The sequence below is a fragment of the Humulus lupulus genome, chromosome 8, assembly GCF_963169125.1.
Source record: "Humulus lupulus chromosome 8, drHumLupu1.1, whole genome shotgun sequence".
NCBI classification, from domain to species: domain Eukaryota; kingdom Viridiplantae; phylum Streptophyta; class Magnoliopsida; order Rosales; family Cannabaceae; genus Humulus; species Humulus lupulus.
In genome coordinates, this window is record NC_084800.1 from 95961152 (window position 1) to 95973428 (window position 12277).

Genomic DNA, 12277 nt, shown 5'->3' on the forward strand with positions numbered 1-12277 from the left:
ATCATCATAAACCCTTCAAATTATTAGGGATTTAATCAACATAAATCATAAAAGTTACATCAAAGCCACCAAGCCAACAATCCAAAACTCATAAAGCCACAAATTTGAAATTAACTCTTAAAGCCACCACAAGTAAATTTAATCGCACAATAAAATCAAAGAACATATCAAAAACATACTAAACAAAAAGGTCATGAACTAAGACAAAACCAGTCTATGACCTTAGACAAAAACAAAATAGGAAAATACAACTCAAAGCCTCAGAACAGATGACAAGCAGCTTTGGATTGAGCAGTGGCGATGGCTGAATAGGCAGATTGGCTCAATAAATGGAGAGAGCAAGAGGCCAAGGGTGTTACAAAATGTAATTAATAAAATATCCTCAAATTTAATCATCATAAGGATTTCAGAAAAAAGAAAGTAATATGAATTTTTATGGGCATTTACAACACTTGGTTAGCAACATATATTAAAAACACACGAGCACACCAAGTCTCATAATCACCAACACAAACTAATCATACTTATTATTCAAATATCATTAGCAAAATATCTAAAAAAAACACATAAATCTTCAAAATAGATCATAAACCATACTCCAAAGCGTTTAAAAAATAGACCAGACACACAAATATCTTACACTTATCCTCATAATACCAACCAACAAGCTAAACATCATATTCAAAACATGTTTATATACACATTGTTTATTATTAGAAAGACTCTTCAAATAGATACAAACAAAGATATTTCACAACAACATAATAACAAGCTTTTCAAAATATATCATAAATAATACTGAAACAAATTGACAAGTCATATTCAAACTTGTATAAATCTCACAATAATTAAACTCAAAATTCCAACTAACAAACTTTAAATGGAACAAAGAAGATAAACACAGAATAGTAAGAAACTATATGAGATCGATCTAAGATAACTACAACAAAATTAAACCAAATTCGAGCCTTTTCTTAATATCAATATGAAACATAATACCAATTCTTAGTTTGTTTGCATAAACTTTAAGCTTCTGTTTCAGTGTGACTAACTTCCAACTCAGAAAAACTACTAATAGGCAATAACTACACTTATTCTTGAACATCATAGGCAAAAAAAAAAAAAAAAAAAATTAAAGTAACAATGAAATAAATTGTAAAACACACTCCAATTGGATTAAAAAACAGATTGAAAATTTCATTTATGCTTTAGAAAAACACTTGAGATTAATGCAAAACTTTGGAAACATAGCAGCAAATAAATAATTAGAATCTGTGCTTAACTATTAAAAAAAAATCATCCTTAGTCAATTTCTTCAACTATAATATGAAATCAAAACTTCTATACCTTAAAACTAATATAAAATCTGAAACATGAATAAAGAAATTGTGTCTTCAATATGCATAAATATATCAATATCTTAAACAAAGTCCTGAGAAACCAAATATCCAAATATGAAAACAAATTTAAGAAACAAAGTACCCAACCCGCCAAACATCTAAATCTGAGTACAGGAACAAAGAACTAGATTCACCAATGTATTAAACTTATCAAACTAATCTATTCATATCTTATACTCACATCAAAACCAAACTAAATTCTTATTTAAAGTAAAAGGCAAAGTCTGAATGAACAGATCATGCTTGAATGCACATAGAACAAACCATACAAATAAATAGCAAGCTGAAAAGCAAGTTGTAAACCAAAATAGACCATACAAACAAACAGAGAAAAATACACAAAATTCTTAACACACTTAAAGACTAAACACACATTGCAAATGCTAAACACCTAAACCATATTAAATCTAAGTCATATACTAATACACATTGCAAATAAAAATCAAAGGGCCTCAGAACAATGCACCATCATTAATCCTTCAGAACATTGGGGATTTAATCAAAATGAAACATAACAATATACCTAATAGGCAACCAACTGACAATATGAAACTCAAAGCCACCAAACTACCGAGCCAACAATCTGAAACGCACAACGACATAGCCAAGTGTATAAAAAATTCATACCACCCAAGCAAGCAAACCGATAACAATCTCTATATGGCGCCCCTGTCAAAACCGAACAACAATCTCAATATATGGTGCCCTTGTCAAAACTGAATAACAATCACAATAAGGATAAACCAAAACAAAGGATAACAACCATTAATTTAAACACAATTTAAACAAAACCATATCCATAGAAAAAATCGAAACCAGGAAGTCGTTTCAGGGGCTGAGACGGAGATTCGAAAATTCAGAGAAGGGAGTTAGCGATTCAAAGATGGAGGTGTCAATAGGGGCTAAGACAACTTGACAATGGAGGCAAATATTCAGATTTGGAGGTGGTGGCAGTAGCTAAGAGTACTCATCGAAGGGAGGCGGCAACCACTTTTCTGGGTTTCACATAATGAAGACTGAAGAAACACAAATAGAGAAAGCACCAACCCGATTCCACAGAGAGATGATCTAGAGATATTGTAGTAGAGGATGAAGGGATTAAGCCGAGTGAGGAGTAGAAGATGAAGGGATGGCATATCGACCATCTCGTATGGAATAAAGAGATGAGAGTGCTGCTGAAGAGAAAAGACAAGAGGGTTAGGGGTAAAGAATGAAGAGATGTGCGGCGTGAGGATAGGGTTAGAGAGATAGATGTATTAGGTTTATAAATTATAAACCTTAAATAAAAAAATAATATTATTAGTGCCACATGAACATCCACATGTATCTCTCATTTGACACGTCAGTTTATTTAATACACCTCAGCAAACACATCATCACTTAAAAATTTTATATGTAAAATTTATGTTAAAACTGGAGGGAAAAATAAATGGTAGTGATAAAAAAATTTCCCTCCAAACTTATTCGTAGGTAAACTCATTACCTACCAATACTAATGGTAGGTAATGGTATTTTTTATATCCTTGCACTATATCTATAAGAATTACCTACTAATAATCGGTTACAATAAATAAGCGTAGGTAAAAGATATCTTTAGCTACCAATAAATATATGTAGGTAACAAATATGTAGGTAAAGGTCAGATTTTTTGTAGTGTTTGAAACTTCAAATGAAGGGCATGAAATCCAAATGGGCAATGGGAAAAGGTCAAAGGTTGAAGGCAAGAGAACAATTGGTCTATTCTTCACTTCTGGAAAGAAGGTTATACTCTCCAATATTTTGTATGTACCAAAATTGAGTAGAAATATTGTGAGTGGAAATTTACTTGACAAAATAGGAATCAAGGTTGTGATAGATTTTGACAAGCTTACTTTGGTTAAGGGGAATGTTTTTGTGGGAAAGGGATATGCTTGTGATGTCATGTTTAAAATTTGTACTTCTAATGATAATATGAACAATAAAGCTTCTAGTTCTTCTTGTTATATGCTTGACTCAAATTTTATTATTTTGTGGCATGTTAGACTTGCACATATAGGATTTAACACAGTTAAAAGAACAATTAAAAGTAGATTAATTAATTGTGATAATGTTGAGCATGATAAGTGTAAACTATGTATAAAATCTAAAATGGCTAAGAAACATTTTCCTATAGTTGATAGAATTTCTAACTTGTTAGATTTGATACACAGTGACTTATGTGAACTAAATGACACGTTGACTAAAGTATGAAGTAGATATTTTATTACTTTCATAGATGATTGTTCTAGGTTCACATATGTATATATTTGCATAAGAACAAAGATGAAGCATTTAGCGTGTTTAAAGTTATAAAGCAGAATTTGAAAATCAATTAGAAAATAAAATAAATGTGAATAAAAGTGATAGGGGTGATAAATATTTCTCAAATGAATCCAACTTGTTTTATGAAGAGTATGGAATAATACATGAATGTACCGTCCCATATACTCCACAACAAAATGGTATAGTGGAAAGGAAAAATAGAGCATTTATTGAAATGATTAATGTTATGGTATTACATTTAAAATTGAATTTTAATTTGTGGGGTGAAGCCTTGTTATCCGCATGCCATATTTTGAATCGTATTCCCATGAAGAAAAACAATGTATCTCCAAATGAGTTATGGAAGGGAAAGAAACCAAATATTGGTTATCTTAAAGTGTGGGGGTGTCTTGCTTATTGCAAGAGCACAGATCCTAAAAGAACCAAAATGGGTCAAAGGGCTATAAGATATGCATTTGTGGGCTACGCCTCAAATAACAAACCTTATATATTATTAGACTTGGAGTCTAATGTGATAATTTAATCAAGAGAGGTTGAATTATTTGAGACCATGTCAAGTGATGGCAACAAATCAAAAGAACCTATTCAAATTAGAGAGCCTCAAAAGGAGACTCCTAAAATGGTTGGTGAGCAACCTTTATTTCCTACAAGAAGCCAAATGCTCAAAGATTCAGGAACAAGTGAGAAATGCTCTTGAGTGGAGACACTATGTCTTATAGAATGAAATAATGAGGAAGTTACGTGGAAATATCCAATAGTACTTCAATTAAAAGATGATCCCAAAACTTTCAAAGAAGCTATGACCTCAAGAGACTCAGGTTTTTGGAAGGAGGCAATAAATGATGAAATTGATTCAATTATGTCTAACCACACTTGGGAATCGGTTGACCTTCCCAAAGGGTCTAAACCAATTGGATGCAAATGAGTATTTAGAAGAAAATACCATACTGATGGCACCATAAAAACATTCAAGGCTAGATTAGTGCCCAAGTGATTCAAACAAAAAGAAGGAATATATTACTTTGACACGTATGCACCAATAGCATGAACCACTTCTATTCGATTGTTATTTGCCTTATCAACTATATATAAACTTTATGTTCAACAAATGGATGTCAAAATGACATTCCTAAATAGAGATCTCAAGGAGGAGGTCTATATGGGACAACCAAAGGGTTTTGTTCTTCAAGAAAATGAACATAAAGTGTGTAGACTTCTCAAATCATTATATGGTTTGAAGCAAGCTCCAAAACAATGGCATGAGAAGTTTTTATTAAAGTCATTATTTCGAATGGGTTTACACATAACAACACAGACAAGTGCTTATACTCTAAGACTTGTGATGACTATGTCATATTAGTGTGTGTAGATGATATGTTGATTTTGAGTAATAACATGAGAGGAATCATAGATACAAAGAGGTTTTCATCTTCTAACATTAAAATGAATGACCTTGGAGAGGTCGATACCATTCAAGGTATCAAAGCTAGAAGAAACAGTGGGGGGTTTTGTGTTAAGTCAAGCCCAGTATGTGAAGAAAGTGCTTGACAAATTTAGTCATCTCAAAATCATAGAGGCAAATACATTATTTGATTCAAACATAAATCCTGAAAAGAATGAAGGAAAAACAGTGGCTCAATTGGAATATGCAAGTGCAATAGGGAGCCTAATATACGCTGCTCATTGTACTAGAGCGGACATTGCATATATGGTTAGTAAACTTACACTACAACAAAAACCCATTTCCATAACACCCAAATTTAACACTTTTAAAAAAATATTATAATATATATAAGTGTATATGTATATAGGCGGGACTTATTGCAATTTGGCGACTAATTTTCCCCAGCCCCCCAAAATTTTTCACACGGTCCCAGTCGGTCCCCGATTCTCCTCTCTCTCTCTCTCTCTCTTGTTTCTCTGTGTTTACCCCCTCTCTCTCTTTCTCTTCGTTTCTCGACCAATCTGTCCAGGAGGAGGATGATTAAGCTTGCCCTGGTACATTTTCCTCTCTTCGTGTAAATGTGTATGAATACCCATTTTCAAGTTCTACATTTTAAGTTCTTCTCTGCACAGGCTTTGTTTTTCAAGTGGGTTTTTGACATTTTCAAGTTCTACCCAAGATGTATGCAACACTACACTCGTTGCAGCAAACAAAGCTAAGTAGCCCATTTTTCTCTTTCTTTGTCACTCTTTTTTTAGCTTTGATAGAGTTATCTGAAGCTTGAACTCTATTTCTAGCCAAAGATAAAGAAAACCCACAAGGGAAAGGCTAAAAGGGAAGCGGTGACTGAGACTTTGGGGGTTCCAATGCCCTCAGCTCTGCACTGTCCTTGCTTCTTCTTGTTCTACTTGATTCTTCTTCTGGGTTCATTAAGTGTTGGTTTGGCTGGTGATGAGGCACTTGTTCCACCAGGAAATCCTTTCCTTCTAGTAAATGTTGAACCAGGTAAAAAGTAAATAGTATGCCTTTTTTTTCGTTTTTCTTTTTGGCTATGTAAGGTTTAGTTATGATTGTTAAATTGATTTATGAAGGTAGGCTGTCAATCTCATTGTAACTTTGTCTTGAACAGGAAAAACATACCGTCTACGGGTGCATAATGTCGGTATTCGCCACAGTAGTTAGTTGTGTGAGAAAAAAGAAATAATTTGATTCAAAGTTTCGATTTTGATTTTTTCTTGCAAACGTTTCATCTGGGTATCAGTATAATTTCGATTTTAGTCACCATAATTGCTTAATATGGTTTTTTTCTGGGTTATTGATCTCTTATGTAATTGAAGTTAATTTTATTGCCTCTGAACTTATACTTATGTGAATTTCCATTTATTAATGTAGCATTTTGATTCATATCTTGTTAATGAATTTTCATAATTTAATTCGATAAAAATCAAATTTTTAGCTGGAGTTTATGCTGCTTTTATTCATATTGTTTCTGATAGTTTTTAGTAAATTCTTTTACATGGTTAAATTGTGTCTACTGACTGCATAGTCAATGAATTACTTCATAAGACCACTCAAGATAGTTTTATATGTAGTTAAGGAGTCTAATTAGTTAGGATCAGGATTAGGACTCCTAGTGAGACTAATTAGGCTCTTGGGCTTTCATTAAAATTTTCAACCTTTATTTTTAATACTTGTGCTCTATAACTGTAAATTTTCTATATATAGGGAGCTTTGCAAGAAGAAATATCCACAGCAGAGAGCCAGCAAAAACCTTAGACACAGTATTAAGATGGTAAGCTAAAGATTTACTACATAATCATGAGGTGGTTATCCTAACTTTTCTATTAAATATGATGGTTGATTTTGTCACCATATTTCAGCACAAGAAGATGTGAATCTACAATAATATCTATTGCTGATGTATTATTTCTATCCTATTATATTTTACAATTCTCTACCAACAATTGGTTTCAAACTACCATGTTATCTGATTTCTGGGGCAGTGCATTAGGCTTGGACTTTAGGGAGGGCACCTGTATATGATATTAATATGTAACTTGCTTCATTGACTTTGCAGTTTTTCGACAGATATGGGTATCATGGAACCTCATTTGAGCAGACACATCGATGTTACCCTTCATCCTTTATCGATAAGGTTAGCTTTGCTCCTTACTCGGTTCAGATTTCTTCTAGAATGTTTCACTGTTAGATGTTCTGTTTTTATATTTCAACAATCTCCTGCATTATTCAATGTTTAGAGTCTATTGTAGCTGTGATTTATGTGGTGTTTATAATAGCCTACCAAAACCTTCATTAAAGTAAGGTGTTGTGGATACAAAGGATCTAGAACATTACCTTCTAAGTTCTGTGAAATTTATAGATGATTAGCCTGTAATTTGTTGAAAAAAAGAGAGGATAGTATACTTGTTTTCCATTAAAGAAAAATGACAATTGAGTATTTTGATTTAATTTACCCGTCTCTAAATCTTGTGCATTCTTGGTGCAATCCTTGACACGTTATGTTAGTCAGTTTATAATTTGGGTATTTGTGTTTGTTTCTATAATAAAGACTAGTTCATCCTTTTTTTCTAATTCAAATTCTTCTAATATATTTTGCAGCCACAGCTTAAGAGTGGGGATAAAAGTAAGTGTTCTATGTTACCACTTTATGGTTATATGCTTTTGTTATTGTGCCTTCCTGATATATGGTTTCTGTTGCATTGTTCAGTTATAATGCCTCCCTCGGCCCTTGACCGTCTCAGTTAGTGTTTTTAGATCGTTCAATTTTCTTAAAACTACCATTTGAATCAAATTCAAGTTGTTAACATTAAAACAATTCTACAGCATCTCTACATATAGATTATCCGATGTTGTTTGAGCTTCGGAATGACCCTGCAGAGAGGGTCTCTCACTGTGGGGTGTTAGAGTTCGTAGCAGAGGAAGGCACGATCTATATGCCTTATTGGGTAGGGGATTGATTATTTCTATGTTGTATTGACCTATATAAATTTATCTGGTCCATTTTGTCTAGCCCTCGTACGTTGATGATTTTTTCTTATTAGAATTTTGTTGTCCAAATTAGATGATGGAAAATATGCTCTTACAAGAGGGAGACTTTGTGCGTGTGAAGAATATGACTCTTCCGAAGGGGACATATGTTAAATTGCAACCCCATACTAAGGAATTTTTGTACATTTCAATCCCAAAAACTATGTGAGTCACTGATCTTTATGTAATTTAAGTTTGTTGTGGCTGTTTTAGTGTTTCTCAACTAACCTATTTAAAATTTCACTTTCCCATTTTATTCAAAATTTCATGGCATTTCCTTGCACGTTTATCTGTATCATGTGCGCATTCATAATCATGGAGTTGTATCAATTTATATATATTTTGAGTTCTTTCTTCTTTGAATTAAATTTGACCATGGATTTTATGTTCTTATTTGTAGATGTGTGATTGTAACTTATCAGGGATTCTTTTTTTGGTCATAATGAAAATGAACTACCACTTGCTATAATCTTCCATGCTAGTGGGACTAATATGCTTCTCACCCTTGTTATAATCTATATCATGTGAGCATTCTTTTTCTCTTTTAATATGCTAGTGAATCATGTCTTGTTAACAGAATGATTTTTGAACTGGTTACAGGTGTTTCCCAGAGCTTGGACATCAATTTTGATTTCTCTAGACAATAGTGGCATGTGGAACCTTCGAACAGACAATCTAAACTCGTGGTATCTAGGCCACGAAACGTACATTAGTGTCGTAAACTCTGAGTTTGTGAGAAGAATTGCAGAAGCAGCAGAAAGTAAGTTCAATTCAATTTCTTTTTCTGGTTTCAGATATGCAACATGCATTTTATTGATTTTTCCTCTTTTTTATTTCTATTTAATGTGATAAACATTTCCAAGTCTATACTTACTTTACATTTATTCAATAAGACCAAATAAGAAAAGAAGAAGAAAGAAAAAAGTCTATTGTTCTTAAAGATTATAAAAATATGAAATCATCAATTGCTGAAGTCTACATATTTTATATTTATTGCACTCTTTGTATCAAGGATGGAATCATGAAACTATACATATAATGAATTATGTTTGTGTAAAAATTATTTATATAAATATACAATTAATGTCAGTCACATTTTTTTACAAGTGGTTTGAATCATATTCAGATTGAAAAGAGATAATAAAAAAGATAAGTGAAGGGACTAAACTATAAGTTGCAATCAACATGAATTAGAAATTAGAAATGCCACAAAGAATAAGACAATAAAATTTTTACATTATGAAAAGAAAAATATCCACGTATAGTCTAGCCAAAAGAGCAAAAATTTCTTCATAAATGGCTTATTTAGTCCTATTATAATCATGCCACTTGTTTCTGTTGTGGGTCTTGGGCTCTTTGCAAGGGGATTCCCACTTGTAATGTCCAGAAAACTCTGTTACTTTAGCTTTTTTTATAAGCTAAAGCTATTACATTTTGCTTTGATTTTCCTTGAAAAAGATGCGATTTTTACCTGTGTTTTGGGGGTAACAGAAGTGTTTGTACATTAGTAACAAGGTTTTAGTTGCGGGCAAAAAAAATGTTTGCACGTTAGTAATAGAAGTGTTTGTACATTAGTAACAAGGTTTTTCTTGTAGTGTTGGGTGACAAAAAAAAAAATGTTAAAAAGATTGAGTTCTCTAAAAGATATAGAAGCATTTTTCAATTTGGACTAGTTTCGGTTGAGCTTAGGCTTGTGACATGTATTTTAAATGTTTTATTGACATTTGTAAGAACTGATTTGGCCTTATGCTTGACATATTGGAAGACAACTTGCTCTTTTTTGTATAGAAGTATATGATACTATTTTATTTAATTTAACAATGATTACTACTTTGTTTATTGGGCTAAAAGAGTTTGTTTTTATTAATTACTAGTTAAGTTTTCACAATAAAAATATTTACTTTATACTTATGATTTATTTCCTACAGAAGCTTGTTGATGATGATCGGCATAAATAGTTTTACCAAAAAGAAGCATCTCTTGAATGATATGATTTCTTAATTTCTTTTTTCTGTCTGTGTATATAAGTGTATATAAATATATATATATAAACAAGTATGCATGTATACATTCTGTGACATGATGATAGAGATAGTGTTACCAAGAAGATGAGGTTGAAAAATACATATCCTTTTTCATTGATTTGCTACTGATAAGAAAACTTTAATGGCCCTATTTTTTAATTGTAATGTTGATTTGATAACTCTAATGTTTGGAGCTAAAGGTCTATTTGTTTTTACTTGAGTGTTAAATGTCCAATATATTTTGGCTCTTATTTTGCTTCTTGCAGTTCGTTCCTTGCTTATGTGTGTAAATATAAATATATATAAATAGATATTGACTGTTGTGATAGTGAGTTGTGGCTATAACTACTGTTAATTCACCATTCTATTTGAACATTTGACTACTATAAATGAATTCAAGTATTTCCTTTCTTTCGTTGGATAAGCTCTGTATAGAAAGAAACGAAAGAAAAAATAGATGTCGATATCTTAAATCTAACAGAATTAAAAAAGTATTATAGCTTTATATTCTTTAGATTTCTGTAGGTATTATAGTTTTGTTGATTTTTCATTGGTGGTTCTATTAAAGTTGACATTTTTCTTTTCCTTCGTAGTTTTTTGATTGGATTTATTGCTTTAAATTTTTCAGGAATCACTTTGCAGTCAGTTTTGGGACAGAGAAAGTTTTGTTGATGGTCCTATTCGATGTCTTCTTTGTAACCTAGAAGGTGAATTTCCCTTCAAGACTGTGGAACTTATTCGCCTCTTATCATCCCTATCTGAAGGAACTTGGCCAACAGAATGTGTGTAAGTTTCTTTATTTCTTTGCATTGGGTTGAGGATTCTACAGTAATTTCTGTACGTTTGTAAACACTACACTGTACTATATCAGCGTAATTGACTGAGAATATGTATCACTGTTTTGTAATTACTTGTTAGTGCCCAAATAACTTAAGGTCTAGAGTTTAGTACCTGTTTGAGCTCCATATTCTATTACACCTCTCCTTTAAATGAGATATGAGATTCGATGGATCTACCCTAGAAATAATAGTATCATTCTAATGCTTTTGTAATTCAAATCTCCCAAACTTTTAACATGCTGTCTCAATAATTAAGCACCTGAACCAGAGATGTCTATAGGGTGAAATTGAGACCCCTTTAACCTGAAAATGTTAATGTTTGTTTACTGTAATATGTATCTTTTCACTGTGTGATAGCAGTGTTTTGAATTTTGAAGTATGTTCACCTGGTATTGCTTGCTTAGGTCTTATATTGTATACAATTTTATTATTTGATTCATATTATTTAAATTTTTTAAGCATATACCTTACCTTTTATTTTCTATTGCAGGAGAAAAATGTCTCTTTCTCCATCAATTGGAGGAGAAAATGATACTTAATTTTGAAGGCTTTGTGTTGGGAAGCTGTAGAATATTTTGTGCTGAAAGTGGTAACTTTTCAATATGTTGAATATTTAAGACTACTTGAATACTTAAAGAATATTTTGTTGTTGATGACAGTGTTGAATGTTTTAAACTAATTTGTGGATTGTTAATACAATGTTGAATGTTTTTACTTTTTGTTATTTGAAAATCAAGTTCATTTGATGATGCTAGTATATATTAGAAAGCTAATTTTAATTATATAAAGAAAATTAAAATATAATAGAATAAATTAGTGTTATATAAATGAATATATAATGAGAATTTAAACTTATTTAAATATTAAAATAATACGAAAATTGTGTTATAATATCTATTACAATAACACTTTTTATGTATAGAATTTTGTTATGCAAACTTCATTATATAACACAAATAATGTGTTATACTAAAGTGTAGTATAACACAAAAAATGTGTTATACGAAAGTGTAGTATAACACAAATTTATAAGTATTGAAATGTGTTATATAATCGACTATAAATAATATAATTAAACACTTATCTATTTATTAAAATTACACAGAAAGTGTGTTATCGTTGACAATATAATAACACATCTGTATAACAATGATAAAGTGTTATGTAAAGTACCCTGACCTACGATAACATAGTCGGTCTTAACACATCAAAAAGTGTTAT

At 31.5% G+C, this 12277-nt stretch overlaps 1 protein-coding gene and 1 long non-coding RNA gene across 2 annotated transcripts; both read left to right on the forward strand.

Annotated features, from left to right (window-relative positions):
* Positions 1 to 425: 425 nt before the first annotated feature.
* Positions 426 to 8362, forward strand: LOC133795846 (uncharacterized). The gene is made up of 6 exons (XM_062233301.1): positions 426 to 439; positions 7234 to 7300; positions 7765 to 7789; positions 7874 to 7906; positions 7990 to 8111; positions 8228 to 8362. The coding sequence occupies exons 1-6, from the start codon at positions 426 to 428 to the stop codon at positions 8360 to 8362; spliced, it is 396 nt and encodes a 131-aa protein (XP_062089285.1).
* A 2395-nt stretch (positions 8363 to 10757) lies between these two features.
* On the forward strand, positions 10758 to 11780 carry LOC133793976 (uncharacterized). Its single transcript, XR_009875056.1, has 2 exons — positions 10758 to 11003; positions 11547 to 11780. It is a non-coding gene; the product is annotated as an uncharacterized LOC133793976 (long non-coding RNA).
* The last annotated feature ends 497 nt before the right edge of the window (positions 11781 to 12277 follow it).